This window comes from Ixodes scapularis, unplaced genomic scaffold (genome assembly GCF_016920785.2).
Source record: "Ixodes scapularis isolate PalLabHiFi unplaced genomic scaffold, ASM1692078v2 PGA_scaffold5__190_contigs__length_132052651, whole genome shotgun sequence".
NCBI classification, from domain to species: Eukaryota; Metazoa; Arthropoda; class Arachnida; order Ixodida; family Ixodidae; genus Ixodes; species Ixodes scapularis.
In genome coordinates, this window is record NW_024609880.1 from 59,027,197 (window position 1) to 59,047,050 (window position 19,854).

At 45.1% G+C, this 19,854-nt stretch overlaps 1 protein-coding gene across 1 annotated transcript; it reads left to right on the plus strand.

Moving 5' to 3' along the window:
* Positions 1–16,006: 16,006 nt before the first annotated feature.
* Positions 16,007–19,787, plus strand: LOC8036256 (cuticle protein 16.8-like). The gene is made up of 3 exons (XM_002402050.3): positions 16,007–16,049; positions 16,709–16,762; positions 19,056–19,787. Exons 1-3 carry the CDS (start codon positions 16,038–16,040, stop codon positions 19,539–19,541), a joined length of 552 nt encoding a protein of 183 aa, XP_002402094.3. The 5' UTR covers positions 16,007–16,037; the 3' UTR covers positions 19,542–19,787.
* Positions 19,788–19,854: the final 67 nt, after the last annotated feature.

Consider the following 19,854-nt stretch of genomic DNA (forward strand, 5'->3'; position numbering starts at 1 on the left):
CACTTCCACGCATCATCACCGTATGGAGATGTGAAAGGTTTGACGATCATAATCTCTGGACAAGGGCAAAGGGCAGCACGAATCTCCAAACACAGCTTGCACCTTTGGATTAGTTAAATTATCATAATAGCCTTATGACCAATTCGTTTGGGCCCCGCATCGCACCGGTGCAGTGCGGTTCGTGGTACACGGAAGGCTAGAGGGGAGAGGGGAGCTTCCTTCTCTTTCCACCAGTCTTTCGCGTACTAAAGTGGAAGGAGTTTACTGCACTGGACGGGTGCGGTTTGCCCCAGACGAATAGGCCATTAAAGTGCAGGCCGTTCATCCTTGTTGGTGTTAGGCTGGCGGCAGGTGATGAACCCCGTTTGCTCTACTGACGTCTAACTCCTGGTTAACTCAGTTTGTATAGCGCGCCACTGGAAATGAAGAGGTTTCTGGTTTGATACCAGGACCATGCGGCTTTTTTCGGTCACGCGCCAGTCACCTACCTGTCCTTAAAAAGTTTTGTTTGTCGTTTGCGTCATTGTTCCAATTTTCCAGAGATTATTATCGTCATTCTTGCCCAGATTGCTTGCATCTTTGCAGGAATTGCATTATCAACGAAGGTTTTCATTGCTTAGTGATACAGTATTAGCGGATTCCTGTGGTTCAACTGTGGTTCAACTGACATTTAGATGCATTGTAGGTCTAGGTACAAGTGTGTCCCAACATACAGTTAATCGGAGTTTGTTTGATATGGAACTGCGCAGCAGGCGACCCTTTAAAGTGATATTCGTGTGGTAGGTGGTTGTGGCACAATGGGTGGGGCGGCAGTATCGAGGAATGTTCTGATTTACTGCAGATAGCAAGACACGACCTCGATCGCTGGAAAGTTTTCCTGGGTATCCGTGTTTGAGAACGATGATGTGAAGAAAAAATGAGGCTACCTCTTTTTGCATTACGTGCCGCGAGTGCTTGGGTTTCCAAGTACCGTGGACACAATCACTGTTTGACGGTAACGATTATCCATGTTTCTTTTTTTTTTGGACTCAAGCAAACTGTTAACACTTTCAAAGGGGTGGGTAGGTGGCTGAATGGAACGAACATGGCCCGCTGGTGCGAGTGAAAATGTTTTACGGAGGTGGGAAGCTACTCATGGCGTGACATACCTGTGGATACTCTTTGCATAAGCCAAACCGGAAAAAGCGAGAAGGGGCCGGGTTGTATGCGCGATAAACACACAGATGTCCGGCGGTTTAGTCATCATGGAGAGAGAGAGATAAGTATGTCAGAGTGTAAATGCTGGGGAATCACAAGAAGGAGTGGTTGTCTTGTGGGCTGATAATTACGATGATATAAAACACGGTAAACTGTGTATATGCATATATATATTTGCAATTTTCGCTGCTCTATTTCGTGGAAAAGTATGATTCAAAAGTTCGATAACACTTTGCAGTTTTGGATCGTTTCGTTGTTCCGTGGAGATGTCAATCTCTGCAGAATGTTCTTGAAGAGGTATCTTAGTGGCATCATCGTCATCGCGAGTGGTAGATTGTAGAGGGCAGCGAGACAAAGCGTCAGCGTCTTGGTGAGCGCGGCCTGCGTTGTAGACTACCTAGATATCATATTCCAGTAGACGAAGTGACCGTCCAGCAAGATTTGCTGATGGATCCTTGATCTTTGACAACCAGCAGAGGGTGTTGTGGTCAGTGACTTTACGAAAGCGAAGTCCAAAGAGGTTTGCTTTGAACTTAGTTATGGCCCATATTATAACCAGATACTCCTTCTATGTGGCGTAGTAATTCATTTCCGCTTTAGTAAGTGCGCGGCTAGCGTACACGATGGCGGGCTCCTACTTTTTTTTTCTCTATGAGGACTGCGCTTATTCTATATCCGCTTGCGTCCAAATGCATTTCTGAGGGAGAGCGAGGGTCCAAATGACATACAATTTGATCACCATTTAAGTATAACTTCAAGGAACTAAAAGATATATCCTGATATTCCGTTCATTCGAGTGGCCTCTTCTTGAAGAGAAGGTGAGCAGGAGGTGCTGCCCGGACAGCGAAATGCTGAGTGAAGAGTCCAACGTATGAGCAAAGGTCCAAGAAGCATTTCAGTTGTTTGACGTTGAGTGGGCGGAGAAATTCGGAGAGAGCTTTTATTTTGGTGGGGTCAGGACGTCTACAGTGTGCGCTGGCAGTGTGTCCCAAGATCTTGATTTGGCGGCAAGCGTCAGGGCATTTCTTGGAGCTAAGTTGGAGGCCTGCTGTTTTAATGCATTCCAGGACAAAGTGCAATCGTGAGAGATGTTCTTCAAATGCTGCGGAGTAGATAAAAAAAATCGTCCATATAAAGCCGGCAGCTTTGCCATTTAAACCTCTCAATAAATCATCCATGATTCTCTCGATCGTTACAGGAGCGTTGCATGTACAAACCGATACGACTTTGAATTCATGGAGTCCGTCAATAGTGATGAAAGCTGTTTTTTGATCGATCCTGCTCATATATCGGTTTCTGTCAACATCCGGAACGTAAGTCTGAATAAGAACAGTATTCAGATCTTTGCAAGGTGTCTAAAGCGTCATCGATTCGGCGAAGGGGATACACGTCCTTTTTGGCGACTTCATTGAGGCGTCTGAAATCCACGCAAAACTCTCCATGATACGATGAGAACTACAAGTGAGGACCACTGACCTGAGGATGCAACAATGATGTTTTTTTACGAAACATGTATTTAACATACTGACCAATTAATGCTCGCTCTGAAGGAGAGACGCGTTAAGATCTGTGTCGAAGTGGTGAAAGGTTGCAGGTGTGAATACAGTTGTTTAAACGCCGTTTTAAAAGACGGATATTCACGATTCGCATGCCTGAACATGTAAAAAAAAAAAGTCACCTGTTCCGGCGCACGAAATACGGACAGAGGTGTTACGTGATTGATTTGAGTGGTTCCACAGAAAACATGGGCTTATTCAGAATACGAGTGAAGGAGGGAGAGGATACGTTGGGAGACGGAGGCTGGCAGAGGTACTTCGCGGCCACAGTGTAATGCCGGCCGCTACAAGTGCCTTCAATGTCAAAAAAGAATAGCATGTCTTCAGCTCCGCGTAGTGGTGACATCGGCAATGTCGATCAGAGGCACGAAGGTCATTGCCGGTCGAGGGTATCGGCACCGTCGTGCCGATACCCTCGGCCGGTTTCTACTCCCTGTCGTCGAAACTAAAAGGGTTATGGCAGTGCACGATTGTAATTTGCTACCACGAAGTCACAATGCGCGACAGTGGTAGTACAAGGGAATCATATTTCTTATCTCATTTACCACGCGACTAATCGAAAACTACGATACTTTACCGGAACACCACATTACACACACGGATAAATACCTATTAAAAGGGGACGTTTCAGTAGGCATGCTTCGTTTAATAACCCCAACAGAGTAAACGAAAACCGGTGAGGCAGCAAACGGTGGCGTCACTCGAGCGCTGGTGAGCACAGCATGCTCACGCCGCCCACAAAAACTATCACGAGGGAAGGTCCCGCCACTACAAGTTTGCGACGCAACTTTACGAACGAAGAAGTGGTGACCAAAAAACCTTCCTCTGGTCTCGACGGGCATTTCGTCTAAACGCTGGGGTCAACAAAGAGGGGAAACGTTTAACAGTCGTGGGCGGACCAGGTGAATATTAATGTCACCAAACCGAAATAACCGTGCACAAGAGCGTATACCGCCGTAAACGCTCAGAGAAACCACCGCGAGGGTAGCGCACAGCACCACGAGTTTGCGACGCAGCTTGACGAACGGAGAAGCGGCGCCGACCGGTATCGACAGGCACCTCGTCACCACGCTCGGTCCGATCGACCAAGCGCGTGGACGCTGAAAAGTCGACGGCAGAAACGGTGAATTCCCACGTCATCACACCAAAACTACCACGCAGAAAAGGGAATATCGAAATACATTTGCAACGGGAGAGGCGTGACTCGGCGCAGAGTGATCACTGCGAGAAGCCTGCACCCTGCCGATCCTGAGCCCCGCGCACGGCGACTCTGCAGGACTAGGCGGCTCGGCGCTGCTGGCGTTAGTGGAGTCAGACACAGTCAGCGGTGGGAAGGAAGCGCGCCCCGTGATTGGCCACTCACGTCACATTATGGGCACGTCACAATATGGGACACGTAAAAGCTGAGATATTTGAACTACAAATACTGATGTCGGAACCAGCAAAAACGGTGCTGTGACGTCGGAGCAGGAAGCGGGCTCATGCGGGTTCCGGTATACGAATCCGGAATACGTGTCGGTTTGGACCGCGCTTTAGGGAGGTTGTCAAACCCAATGGGCACCCCATTGGGTTCTACATTAAGATCAAGGCATGGGGAGTAGTGTTTCAATGAATCCAACAAGCACCATTGAAAGTCCTTCGGCAAATGTTTATCAATCATGAATGATAAGGAGGAACACAGTCAAACGACAAAGTATTTGATCTAGTCAATTCAGGATCGCGTAGTTCGAGAGTAAAAACTGGGCGTGTAGGCAAAGGGTAAACAGGCTACGCAAGCTCCGGTTCTTAAACTCCGAAGCTTGTTTGACATGTTGGTGGTAGGGAGAGTTGCAACTCCAGGGTCAATAATAAAAAAAACAGAAGTGCTAGGCTGTTAGGTGCAGCGTGGGCGAAATTTATTGAACGCACTTTAAACTGAACGCATAAATCGGTTTCTTAGCTTTCTGCGCTAGGATTTACTACAGAGGTGACTGAAGTTGGTTGAAGCTTTTGATAAGATTGTGGAAAGATTGGCTAACCTGAGTAGATAAAAAAAAATGTTTTCTCTATACTTTGCAAGTACACTAAACATATCGTATGTTGCTGTGGCGCTTATTTGGGCCAAACGAGGTGAAGAATAGGTAGGCCGATTTCATTCTTTTTTCATTGAATATTTTTTTTTCAATAATTGTAAACGCCAAGATCAGCCCACAACAATTTTCTGAATATCTTGAGATAAAAGGCTTATCGATAATTTTTCCATAGGCAAAATCCTTTTTTATTTTCTTTATTTTGACTCCGGAAGTTTTATGTGTTCATATTCTCAATTAATGACTGCACCAGCATCGTACACCTCTGTAATAGATCTCAGTGCGATAAGTTAAGAAACCGATTTAAGCGGTCATCTTAAAAATAATTCAATCCATTTTTCCCATGTTCTGTAGTTACAAATAGCGGCAAGCTCCTACAAGGACGTTACCATTATACTTGTCGAGGAAGGTGCATTCATCCCCGTGACAAAACTTACAATCAAAGATGAAATTACATGTTCCTTACTCAAACATGGGTGAATCTCGAAACTTCCCATTCGCATTTGAACTTTGCGCATTTCGTCCCATTCTCATTTGGTCCTTCTCCTTTACTACTTGAACCTTCTCATGAGACGCTAATCAGGTCTTTCTCAACTTGCTGATTATAATTTTTCCCGTTATCTGAAAACGTCCTATTCGCATTCGGACCTTGAACATTTCGTTCTATTCTACATTTTTCCGCCTCGTTTGAACCGGTTCATAAGATCTGAATCGTCGTTTTCGCGACTGTTCCCATTCTCATTTTGCCCATTCGCGCTACGACCAAATGGCACTAGTTCGGCATGCCTCTACGGTCGATATGCTTTCGCGGTTTTGCTGGTGAGCCTTTTCTTGCTTGGGCTTTCAACATACCATCAGATATATGCCATGTGTATAGGTACGAACTGAGAATCGTAGTATGTGTAAATCCTCCCCCCACCCTCCCTCCAACCCAAGATTAGTCGAATTAATTTTTCTGCATTCGAAGAAAGGGATATAATTTTTTTTTCAGACAAACATCTTGGTTTTATTTCTGACACATTATCACACAGGTACAACAAATCAACTGCAACTTTTTCCTACCTTTATTATTCCGGACAAAGCTCTCAACAGTGCCTGCTTACAGTCCAGAAAAAGATTGGGCTAAGCAGACTTGTACGTAATCCGTTACAAGTAACGAAATTACTTGTAATCCCTTACATATATCAGTAATTTAGTAACGGAATAATTACATATTTTCTAGAGTAATTTTAAAGCAATTCCGTTACATTTTTTACGTAACGGATTCCTTGTAATCCGTTACATTTTTTTTCAGGACCAAACCCCCCCCCCCCCCTTCCCCCCCATTCTAAAGAAAGGGTTGTTTTTAATTTGGTAAAGTCGAGCGCAGTGACACTGTCACGCGAATTGACCAGCGCAAAGGGAGGCTTGGCACTCTTCAGTTCCGCAATGCCTTTTTTGTTTTGCAACACCAAGCCCCTGAATCTATTTTTTTTTTAGACCCTAACAACAATTAAAAAAATCCAAATAAACATTTCTACAAAAAGAAAAAAGAAAAAGGAGGGAGGGGGCAAGTTCTTCTGCTCTTCTAAGAAAACCCCCAGTCTCAGGGTAAACGACGAAAGGGTTGGCAAGTTATATCTGCTTTTTTTAGTCCCTTTGTTTTTTCTTTGCGGTCGAAAACTTTGGAGGAGGACACAAGTGATTGTGTGCCTCTTCGAGAAGCTCGAGGTGGTAAGTGGACAAAAAAAATTAACAATGTCCTTCTCGGTTATAGGGACTACGACCATTTTCATAATGTCACAACAAGAGACAACGCTCCGTCTGCCCTAAAATCCACTAGAAGAGATGTGATAATATGTGAAGGTGTTATTGCCGCAAGCATCCTCGTTCGTCGCTGCACACTTATCATCTTCTCTTAGAAAACAGGATGTATATTTTTCTGCATCTTTCACATTATTTGACGCCGTTTTAAAAGCTACTTAACCTCTAGGGTTGGCCCTCTTTATTTGTGAATTCCAGCCTGGTTATCTGCATCTCAGTCAGCCTTTTATGTGTCAGCTTTTTGCGAGCACTTGGAAAAAGGTAATAGTCTTCCTTTCTTCTTTTTTCTGTTTTTCCCCAGCAGGACGCATCTCATCTCAAGCGGATATTTTTACAAATAAAACATAATGGTGGCTGACGTAGACTTGATATTCAGTGCTTGAGGGGTGAGTGTAACTCGTGAGTGGGGCCATAGCGCGGCTTACTTAGTACTCTGCCCTTCGCTGCCCGTGGCATCAGCGGGCGTCTATCTGGAGAACACCGGAGTAAACTGCAGTCGGTTCGTGCTCCATGCGGTTTTGAACGGCACCAAAAAGGTACACACGGCAAACGTGCGTTTCCGCTCTAAGTTGTTATGAGTGTCCTTTTTTTTAGTACTTATATTTATATACTAGGAGCTTTGTTTGTATTCACCAACGTCTCAACCGAGGCTCGACCTCTTCATAACCAAAGGAAAGAGAATATGGAGCCAAACCTTATTTATTATTTAATTATCACCTTACTGTTACAACTATGTTTTGCTATTGCCTGGCAATATATGGAGGTTAGTAAGATGGACATAAATCAGTTCTTATTCTAGTTTTGGCTAGATGACATGATGACTTTCACAGCTTTGCGATTTAGACAATGGAGAATTTTAGTAGATCGGTCCGATGACTCCGATAACGACACCCGATACACCGCCACCGCCTTTGCGCATGCATCATATTGTTATCGGGGGCATCGGAGGAATCGGAACGATTTACTGAAACTCTCTTTTATCAAGCAACGGCTGCAACGACAAAGCTTTGTTCTATCTTCGAGGTAAATAGTACTTCCATTGCTTCGCTGAAGAAGCTCAATGCAGACCATAAAGCATTCATCAGGAACAATATGGCAGTCCCATCCAGTGCCTCAGTTCAGTGGGTGTTCAGCGTAGCAGTCGACATATTGAGTAAGAAATAACCCAATATGTCTGGCGAGACTTTCGAGTGCCAGCTGTTGCTCAAAATACTCAGGGTCATTAAATGGAACAGCTTGCAACAATAAAAACTTGAATAACCCCCTTCCCTTTGTTTCTTACTTGAGGACAATAATGTTAAAAGTAACGCCACGAAAGTAACGGATTACTTTTTGGAGTAACGGTCAGTTACTTTTATGCGAGGGTAATTGTAATTGTAATAAATTACAATTCAGCCTTGAGTAATTGTAAATGTAATTCCTTACTATTTTTCAGTAACGTGTACAAGTCTGGGGCTAAGTTCAGAAATTAAAAAAAAAGCGAAATGACGCGAATGTTGAAACGTCGTTCAAGCTTCGGTGGTTTTCTGTCTTTATTGGTCCATTTGCGGCCTTGCGCACAGACGACTCCCCCGTTTGCAGCTTGAAGCAAGAGGACTCTTGTTTGGGACTCGTCTCTCTTGATTAAATAAATAAACGCGAAGGAGTTTGGGTGCGCTCTTCCCGACATACTTTGATTTTGCGGTGCCATGCCTTCATGCGGTCGATGGTTCTGAAACCTCTGTTTCTGCGGAGGTTCCACTGTTTCATTTAAAAAAATGCCACTCGACAAAGTCGCGTCAAAGTAATCCACCATTAAAATTAGCCCCTGGATACCGAGCAATATACCCTCCGGATGCAAAAACGCCCAGGCGCGAGGGATGTCAGAAGGCGAAACAAAGGAAAGTGCTACGAGCTTAAAGAACGACCTTCCTTAGTTGGCTGTCACTTGAACATGCGCTTAGACCCCAGCCCTCTGAACGGAAGTCCACACCCTTTAAGCGCTAGTTAAAATGGCACCCGCAATGAGCAGCTTGAAGAAACACGTCGTGCAGACCATTAATGAGCGCCTGCTCAAAATCCGTCGTGAAAATGTCATGGTTCAAGAAAGCAATTCCAGCCGATGTGAATGCAGCTTTAAGCCTTTCAAACGTACGGACGTACGTTTGTCGCGTCCAGTCCGACAGCGAAACAAAAACGGCTGCGCTGTGCACGCGGTCAGTGTAGGTTGGCTGTGCATTTTAATTTGAACGACCAAAATATCTGTAGTCTTCACTTTTCTCTTCAATGCGTCGTCGACAGAAGCAAGCGATAAGACATCGGATGCCACTGTAAAGGCAGGTGGCGCGACTTCGAACGATGGGCGTTCAGTGCGTGTTGGAGTAAGGGTTCCTGGGAGAGTCAGTGATCATCGTTCTTGGGAAGTTGGGTTGGAAGGAAGTCTGGGCGGCTGGTCCATGTGATTCTAGAGCTGGATCAGTGCGTGGACGACAGGTCATCGCCATCGAGGATATACTTAATGGGAGCTGCGGTAGAAAGATCCTCTCGAATGGTATTCCGTAAGGACATGCGTGTGGCTGGAGTAGTTTTCTCGAGTGATGTAGAACACTCAGGAAACGTTAGACGGAGCTCTCCGTTGAGGAGGTTACCAAGACTTGATAATGATACAGACTGCACCAACTTGACATAACAGAAGATAACAAATCAATCAGACGTTTTGTCTTCCATACGGGAGACATCATAAGTGAAGCCAAGAGGCAGCAGTGATAGAGTCGCCAACAAGAAATGCTATTTAAGGAGGTCCGAGTAAACTTCGGGAAGGTGGCTGCGGTTCGAGTTACAGGCCGGTGAATCCCTCAAGATGCACCATAATTCCAAGTACTTTCGTGGACCCCATCTTCGTGCGCGCCAAGGTCGGGAGTTCTCGAAGTCAAAAGTGTAACCGAAGACGGTCACACTTTTTACTTCGAGAACGCTTGACTCCAACAATGGTCAACCAGCTCCGTCTTTGCCCTAGTGGCATGCATGGGTTTCGCCACGTCACGCTTGTGTTCTTTCATACGGGTGCGGCGTTTGCGGCAGTTCTCTCCAAGATACGATGCGTCACAATTTAGGCAGTTCAATTTATAAATCATGAGCCATTCCACTTTGTGAAGGTAGAGGACTAGCGAAGCTATTCAGCACACGACAAAGACGTGACACCAAATTTTTAACGAAGGTACGAACACATTTACTGTCCTGATCGGTGGTCCTCGTGACGAAAGGTACGCACATACACGTGCCGGCCGCGACCGCCGCTGACATTCTCGTTGCCGTTCCCGCCGTTGCTCTTCGTAGGCGCGTTCCTCTTGAGAGTCCGGACTATATCCGGCGAGTAAAGAGAATTGAAATAGACCTATTGCCAAATTACACAAGCATCAAGAAGAACGCAGGGAATGGTGTTCCACACGCCGCATGTGCCAGCGTCTGCTGTGGTAACTGTTCTAAAGCAAAATCCTAAAACAAAAGGCATCTTGCACGCCCGTTCGTCAACGCTTTATTTTGGTTATTTACTTCGAATCTTTTGTACGGGGAAGGTGTGCGCGTGTGGCGCTTGCGGCGCGTGCGGTGGAGCGGGTGTAGATTTTCTGGTTTCTTCTTTTTTAGATCACAGGGTTGATCAACAAGGAATCTCACTGATTTTGGAGTGGTTCGCGTGGCAACTTTATGAAATGAGCTGTGTCATCTAGAATCACCTGATTCTTTCATAATAAACTTGCTTGCAAGTACTACTGCACTTTTTTTCAGTTGTAAGACTGATCAGATTTAAGATCCTGTAGTGCCGATAGTTTCATCTGCTTAGATTCAATGACGTTCCTTCTGCGTCCTTAAGCGTAGTCGTTGTGCGTGGGCGTGCCAGATTGATACCAGTCGTATTGCGCAGGTCACGACGTGCCTTTTCAATTTCAATTATAAAATCTTGTTCAGGAACACCGCGTGGGGCCAGAGGGAAATCAAGACCTTTTGAAAAAAGACACATGACTATTGGAAATTCGTTTCGACGACAGGTTCTAGACCGCTGTCGCCGGTGGTGTTGCAGCCTTTGGGATTAGTTGAACCAGTTTCTTGTCATGAATATCTGTGCGCTTTTTCTTTTCCATTTCCTCCGCTTGCTTCCGCGCGCTGAAAACGTGGTACATGTCGTCTTGTTGGAGGGTCCGTCGCAGGAACTTTTTAGCTGCTCTAAAACGGTGCCGACAGTCGATGATTTCCTGCTTGTTGTTCAGTATCCTTGATTTCATCTAGTGTGGGCTGAAACTCTGAGCCAGTTTCCTTCCGGAAGGAACGTCGACATAGGGACGACGTTGTAGTCTATGAGGCATCATATCGTGGTTGAGGACCTCACGGTTGAAGCGTTCATGGCCTTCAAGGCGGACGATCCTTGTGGATTGGTTGAATTATTCTCTTAGGTTGCCCAAGGCAGTAGAGCGGTACAAGGTAAGAATAAATGCAAGTGTTCCAGAAGCCGGGACTCATCGTGATGTTACAAACTGCACCGATTTGGCACTTTAGTGAAAAAGCCTTTTTTATGAGAAATGTCTTGTGTCCAATAAACACAAGTGAGTCGTACAAGATATATAAGAACTATACAAACACTTATAAGAAACTTATCACAAGTTCCTTATACTGTTCTTATATGTTCTTATATATCTTGCATGATTTATATGTGTTTATTGGACACAAAACTTTCTCATACAAATGAGATTTTCAATAGAGCATAACAGAAATAACAACTTAGTCATACGTTTTGTCTCCGCATGGGAGACGAAATTTCTTTCATACCCTGAATACTTCATGACCAGCGGGATTCAAAACGTGTCCAATATATCAATCTGAAGTAACTGTAGCGCGCTAAGAGTTAATTTTTACTTGCTGCAAATACATTATTTTTATGAATAGTCATTGATTGAGAAAAAGAAAAGGAGCTTCGCGTAACTCTCTGCAGACAGGTAGCTTTTTGACCTGTATGTCTAACTAGGCCTAATTCATCTGGAACAAATTTCCAACTTTATCCCGGAGCAAAGAGGCAAACACAAAAAAAGTTGGGGTACGTGGTCAAAAGAAGTTAAAGCGCTGGAAAAAGGGTAGGGTCAGAATACACGATCATGCCGCGGCGGCAGTAAGAAACTACCCTCCAAGTAACAACCACTAAGGAGAGTACACCTCTTGACTCAAGCACAGCCGTGGATGAACTGTGGCGCAACGTAATCGGCAGTAGATAACGTGGACGTTCGATCTGGCTGCCAGTTGAAGAGGTGAATCCTGACTGTTTTTCTCGATTTCTTTTTTTTGTGACTTTTATTGTTCGAAGAGGAAAAACTAAAGCGTGTTTCGTAAGTTGTTTGAACGTCAAGGATTGTGTTGTGGGAACCACGGGTTCCCCGCATGCCTATCTAGGCCTAGCTCAGGCAGGCCGTGGGACGTCGCCACGTGGGGGTGCGTCCGGGATGCGAGGGCGAAGCCGTATTCCCTGGTGGGCGGCTTTCCCTCGTCCTTCTCGGGTGATTTGCCTAAGGCACACCCCTCGGGATCATGACTTGGACGCGTCCGCCCCTCCGGGGAGCCACCTACATCCGACCCACCCCGGGCGCGTCCATTCCCGCAGGCTATATAAGACGGCCCTAATCCAACGGACGGGACTCTCACTGGGGGAGGCTCTGCTCGACGGAGCCTTCATATCCTTATCTGATCCTCCCCCTCCGTGATACTGTCAATAGCGGCAGCGCAGACTCCGACTGGTGATCCGGTCAAAAGAGACAGCGCCGTCATCTCCAACATTGTTGGCCTTCAGGCAAGCGTGTGGCATCTAAGTCAAATAAACACGTCTTTATCCGGACCCAAGGAACCTTCTGTGTTTCTAAGTGGTACCCCCATAAAAGGGGAATCCCACATCTGGCGCCCCAACGTGCGGCCTGTCCGGCGACTGCAAACAAAGCGAACCAGGCCAATTTCCGGCCAAGAACTTCGTGGACAGAGGAAGAGGCAAACGCCCGACACCCGATGCCACTCAACGGCTCTGTGGCCACGCCAGCCACGCACGGACACAATGAGCAAGTGTCCTTTCAGCCGAGCTTCCCTAATGGGTATGACTTACAATGCCCGGAATGCAACCGTGGCACTCCTTCTCGGAGCGCGCCAGCCTTCATCGCTGAGCCAAGCTCACCCGCGACTTTCGAAGTCAACACGGGTCCGACGAGACAAGAGACAATGACGCAACAGCAGGCAAATGCAGCCTCGAGCTTCGATCTCTTAACCTCAGAGTGGCCGTCGGCTTCTTTGCACGGAGATTACACTGACGCCGTCTACGATTCCCAACCAGCACAGGGCCTTGCGCCGTTCGGGAGCTGCTGTCCCCTGGTTACGGCGGTTCAGCGCCGTGCACGGACCGCGGCTGTGCGTGAATCGTCAAGCAACCCTGTGACCCCGGCCGGCCGCGGGCCGAACCAGCGAACCGCCGTCGTCGTGCACGTCGGGATCGTCATCTGGCCAAGGACAGCCCGCTCTTCATCCACGACCACGGGACCCGCGCGGCGGTCGGACAGCTCGCCGACAGGGACCAGCTGTTCGCGTACGTCCCGTGACCTGTCCCAGGGCCCCGCAAACCTTCCACCAAGAACCCTACGCCATGGTGAGCGAGCTGCGGCAACGCAGGGAACGTCACGAAGAACGTCGATTTATTTGTTACCCCATGCATGTGGGAGCCAGCACCGCCGCGTTGTTTTTGTTTTGTTTTGTTTTGTTTTCGAGAGTCGGTAGGTTAATTTTTATTTTTCTTAAACCTACCTCAGCCTCAAGGAGGGGGGTGTGTGGGAACCACGGGTTCCCCGCATCCCTATCTAGGCATAGCTCAGGCAGGCCGTGGGACGTCGCCAGGTAGGGGCGCGTCCCGGATGCGAGGGCGAAGCCGTATTCCCTGGTGGGCGACTTTCCCTCGTCCTTCTCGGGTGATTTGCCTAAGGCACACGCCTCGGGATCATGACTTGGACGCGTCCGCCCCTCCGGGGAGCCACCTACATCCGACCCACCCCGGGCGCGTCCATTCCCGCAGGCTATATAAGGCGGCCCTAATCCAACGGGCGGGACTCTCGCTGGGGGAGGCTCTGCTCGACGGAGCCTTCATATCCTTATCTGATCCTCCCCCTCCGTGATACTGTCAATAGTGGCAGCGCAGACTCCGACTGGTGATCCTGTCAAAAGAGACAGCGCCGTCATCTCCAACATTGTTGGCCTTCGGGCAAGCGTGTGGCATCTAAGTCAAATAAACACGTCTTTATCCGGACCCAAGGAACCTTCTGTGTTTCTAAGTGGTACCCCCCTAAAAGGGGAGTCTCACAGTGTTCATTTGGTATTTCGAGAAACTAGAAAATTAGTTGCACCACCCTTCTTAGTCCTGAACTGCTCGTTTAGATATATAGGGTGATTTGTAGCAAAAAGAATGCCCGTGGAACACAGCCCAATCGACATAATTGGTTGCTCGCTAGATGGTTAACGAAAGATATACATAACACCGCTCCAGACGTTTACTTGATATAAATTATTCCGAATGGAATTTAAAAATTTTCATTAAAACACAAATATCGCGCGACACCAAGCGCCAATTGTTTTTCATCAATGCTTAAAATATATAAATAATTCGCAGTGGTGTTCGGCCCTTACACGTTTCCCCAAAGAAAGTGTTAGCAGCACCAAATGTAGAACGTTTTATAGTAAAAAAAACAAGTATATCAGATTTTTTTTGGTTGAACAGTTTCAAAAGGGAGGCGACGCATACTATCATTCTAATAAAGTGTGTTCGCAATTATAACATTAATTATACGATTACAAATTTTATTTGTAATTTTGAATTTGACATTATTTTGTAAAATCTTATATTCAATGTCCCTTTTTATCTTTGATGTATCAGATACAATTATCTTGCAGAAAAAGAAGGCAAGCTGCAAATATATTCAAAGAGCCATATCATCTTCTAGTTCTCATTGGTAGCACAAAAGATTAAAACTATTAAGGAGGTACGATTAGGGTAGTTATTCAAGTATAAAAAAAAGCATATGTTCTCGCGAACATTGTTACAAGAAGCGACTGCAGTGGTTGATGATAAAATTTCCAAGAGATTTAAGCAGACAAAATTCAATTTCCACCCATAAATATTTTAAAATTTGTTACAAATTTCCGCCGTGTTTTCTTAACGTGACTATTTTATATTATAGTGCCATAAGAACAACAAAAGACGTCTCCTGCGTGCTTCTGAAAGCTTGAAGACCAGTAACGTTTTTAAAAAGTGCCATAGTCCTCTATACTTCATTACATAGGTATTATATTTTTCATTGCACGCGAAACAACAAAATAACTGATGTTAAAATTTTTAAACAGTAAAGGTATTTTGCTTGGGTAAACAAAACTGGGGCAGGTTGAATACCCCGATACCAGACGACATACAACAAGCAAAAGAACGTTTCGAATCATGTGACCACCGGATCAGAGCTGTGAAGGAAATAAAAAACAGGTGTTGGTGAACGTACCAATATAAAAAAGAATTTACCGCATAAAACAGGCTGACATAAACTTATATTTCACCCAGCACGAACGGACTAGTTGATGACCAAGGAAAATTGGACAGAGCTTTGGAGTCAATGAAAATAAATAAAATAAATATTTAATTAGAAAAAATAAAGGGGAAAGAAGCTATAAAATAACTATTAACAAGAAGTAAAAAAAAAGTATTTGAAAAAGTTTATACCTTAAAATAACGTTTTAGAACCAGATCACTCCATGCGTCTGTTTGACTTTTCAAAACTACTGGTCTAAGCAGGCGATAAGAGTAAAAACACAAATAGTGTCACGCTTCGCGTCTGTGCGAATGGTTTGAATAGAAATCTGAAGATTATCCTTGAACTGGAAATAATCTTTGTGCTAAGAATGATGTCACGTCTTGAGGAAATGAGACTAATGGCACTGTTACGTATCCTACTAAAAAAATTTGGCTTTCAGTCCACAAAGAAGACATTTTCTGGCGCACATTTAAAATGCTCTCGCGTCGATCATAGTTTAATAAACTTTAAAAAAATGTACCTTCTCTCCTTTCTTTCTTATAAAAAAAGGCGTGACAAGAATAAACCAATAACCGCGCAGATCACAATCAGGAAAAAAATATGTGCCTCTCTTTCAAAAGAAGTCGACGACTTTTATCGCCGTTGGCTCCTGTCACGTGATCAATTCAGTGCGAGGAGCCTATTAAAATTCAAAAGCCGATTGTTTCCTTTACTCCAAAGCCTAATAATGAGACGGATCTAACAAGTATTCGCAGCTAGTCGTTCACGATATAAAAGTGCGGCTGAGCATCGAAACAACAGGAATCCACTTGGTCGTCGCGGCAAGAGGAATACTCCAGGACATCATGTTCACCAAGGTGCTGAGTGTATCCGACAAACAGCATACGCGGTCGCCTGGATTATCATATTCCGTTTCACGTTTACGTCCGAGCGCTGCCAACGCTAAGACACAATCATTCTAATTAAGCTGCGCCAAAAGTCAATCGTCATGGCCAGCATCTGCTTTGTACTTTTACCATGACCGACTAAACCATTCCCCCCAGTGAAGGCGCTGTGATCCTGTAATTTGTGCGCGCATGTGATTGGATTAGCAGGTTATAGAAACCTTCAAAGAAACCTACACTCGTTTTCACCTCAAGAACCGTACTAAAGAAAGTCCGGCTTCTCTCGAAGCATTACTAATTTCCCCCTTTATATGGATAATTGTTATATACGTAGGTAAATTTTAGGCTAGATATATGTTACCTTATCAAGACGTACGCGGTTGAAACGCAAAAGCATCGCTTCTTCCGTCGACAACCAAATCCTGTAAGAACCACTTCGCGCGGCGTATCAGGAATGCGCAAAAAATCATTTTTGATTCAGGTGAAAACGCGCATAGTGCCATGACGATGCACTTTCGGCGTTGCTTAGTTACTCTATCAATTATTTAGCGTTCGCTGCTGTAGGACGTAAAGTGAAAAGGGCACCAAACCTAAACTTGGCCATTGCTAAATTTGGCACACTCTTGTTTCAGGTGCTCCTGTGCTGCTTTGTGGCCTACGTGGCTTCCCAGGCGGTTGAAAACTACGTAAGATAATTAGACATATAGCTTTTAGTTTTAAGTTGTACTTATTAACGGGTATGGGCACCCTGCGTCTGCCAGGAGTCACTACCGATCGTCCAGCGAACAGCGCCGCGCGCGGCCACTTTGGGTCAGCTTATAGAGAGATCGGTAGAGCTCCGCCGCCGCTCCCGCTGATCCTGCGCTTCCGCCGATACTATAGCCCAAGCAGGCTTGTCTGCCTTGCAACACCCACCTCTGCGCCACTGCAATCGAGCTGCGACTGTCAAGGTCGCTTCCCGATGAGTACGTGCGACACCGCCGCGAGAGGCGCGCGTGTCGGCCACTGAGTTAAATAGGCAGGGTGCCCATAGGTGATAGCTCTGGCACAGATTGTGGCTTTGAACTAAAGTTAAATTGTTTCTGACCTTCCAGTTTGAACTTATGTGATACAATTATAGTATTCGAAATGTGCAAAATACGCACCGGGACTGAGTAAAAAGTTATTGGCATGGAAATAAGAATATGTAAAAAATGTGGACTGTGGTGGCGAATTATAACTCTCCAGACAAAATACAACCGAAGGGATATGCTCTTGTTCATTCCACTCTATTTACATTTAGTCTTGCAAAATTACATTTCATCAGGAGAGGGTTTATTCCTGTAAGTTGCGGAACTAGGCGTATTCAAACATAAACTTTTTAGTTATTCTAGAATAAAACAGTTTCGAGATAAAAATATTCGAATAATTTTTCCGGCAAATTTATATTTAAAAAACGACCGCCTTATTTTAATGCTACATCCAGAAGGAATCTGTTTATTTCTTAAGCGGAATAACTACTCATATTTAAAACTTTTTTCCAGTGGGAAGATTACGTACACGTTTATAACATCATGTCATTCAGTCAATATCAAGAAGAAGTTTTTTATCGAATTCAAATATTTCACAAACAAAGCCGTGAAAGCAACACAAATATGAGTTATACGGCCCGTTGGACGTTTTGTTCAAGGGAGAATGCAACTAAAAATACTAAATATAGAAAATTTACTTATCAATTTTTATTAATATATTTTAGATCAGATTCTTGTGTTGAAAAAATTAAAGCAATTAATGTTGGAGGCTAAACCAGTTTAAAAAATTCCTGGATCGAGCAAGCAGTTGAAGTCTTCATTGTCAAATATTGTTCTGGAACTTTGTAGATACAGAAACCTAATGTACGATGCCCACCGGACGTACAACCCGTGCTTGACGCCGGTTGTCCACGTGTTTTTCAGTGATATCATGAAGCATAGGAAACCCACTTGTCGCGGTCGATAAGGTGGTTTATCTCTTTAGTTCGCCAGGCACGGAGTACCGACTGCAATCAGCTCCGGCGTGCTGTGACGCGAAATAGTGACGCAACATTCGTCATTAGCACGAGGCCTACGGGCGTCAAACGAGGGTTGTCCTTCTGGTAGGCATCGCTCGTTTGGTTTCGGTATCGACGTATTTTAAGAACAAATTCTGACAGTGAATGGCTCCAACTGCTTGATTGAAGCAGGATTTTAAAAGAACTGTTCTAGCCTTCAACATTAATTCTCTCTTTCTTCGATATAAACATGTGCCTTGAAATGTCCAATTATAAAAGCTATTCGTGAATATTTTTTATTAATCATCTTTTAGTTTCGTTCTTTCTTGAACATGTTATCCGCCTGACACAAAACGCATTTGTGGAGGTTTCATTGTTTTTCTTTGAGCCATTTGTATGGGTAAACAAACACTCTATATCATTGTGCTGGTAGATAATAGATAATAAAATGAATAAATCCTCGACACTTTAGGAAAAAAATATGCGCATCACTCACGTTGGACTTATTTAATTTAACATTAGAAATACAACCCAGAATTTAATTTATTTCTGCATAATCTGAAATAAAATATATTTGGTAGGCCCATTTTTTTAATATCCTCCAAATACACTTATATTTGAATCGCCGATTACAACATGTGAAGCGTTGGACACAATAAGTACGTCAGCGGTGAATGGCGCTTCGTGGCGTTCTCTATGGACATAAGTCGAAATCTAATTTGTTCTGCTGAAGTTTGGTGCCCCGATGGCGATATTGGTTTGAACTAGCAGGTAGAATTAGAAGATTTAAGAGCCTAAACGTGGGGAAAAATATAGAAAATATTGTATTAAAGTCAATGGTGTACCGACCAGTACAATTTTACTCACCCCACAGTGGTTATATGTAAAGGCATACACAGTGTGAAATATTTCCCGTAAGTTTGCTATGCGTCATTTTTTTTTCACCTTCCTTGTCTCCGCTTCGCACGCAGCCTCCTCAACCGTATAGATTCAACGTCGACAACATCGACGAGAACGGCACCCGCATCACTCAGGAAGAAACCGGTGACGAGAACAACGTCAAGACTGGTTCCTACAGCTACACCGACCCATTCGGCATGCAGCGTACCGTCAAGTACGTCGCTGACGCCACCGGCTTCCACGTGACCATTGAGACCAACGAGCCAGGCACCAAGACCTCCAACCCAGCCGATGCCCAGATCATCTCCTCTTCCGTTGAGGCCCCAGCCCCAGCCCCAGTGGTCGTGAAGCCTGCTCCAGTCGTGGTCAAGACCGTCCAGCAGGCCCCTGTCACTGTCCACGCCGTCCATGCTTCTCCAGTTGTGCACGCCATCCAGGCTCCTATCTCCTATGCCGCCCCGATCACTTACGACACCGCCCACCACGTGGCCCCGATCGCTGTCTCCCTTTCCCACGCTCCCCTGACCTACAGCCTTGGCGCTGCCAAGAGTGCCTAAGTATACGACGTGGATTAGAATAGTAATTGGTACTTTCTTCCTTCGGTACGGTGATTATTATTCGAGCGGAGTATTGTCGGCGCAGTCTGCAATGCGAATCGGAAATGAGCGGGAACCAGCTGCCTATAGCCGCACTTTGGTGTCCTGCTCTGTACAGTCTATTACTGTGTGTGGAACTTCTCAGCGTGCACTCATCCATCTGTGTTGTACAGTACATGTCAAAATTATAATAAATATCTTGCAATGAAAATTGTGTCTTGTGTTTTTAGTAAGCTTTGACAGACTAGTTAAAAAGCCTTTCCTGGCGGGTTCT

Bases quoted from the DNA above. Each gene is read 5' to 3' on its own strand.
- LOC8036256 (XM_002402050.3), top strand. The intron at 16,763-19,055 runs GTAAGATAATTA...CTTCGCACGCAG, and splicing joins CCCAGGCGGTTGAAAACTAC to CCTCCTCAACCGTATAGATT.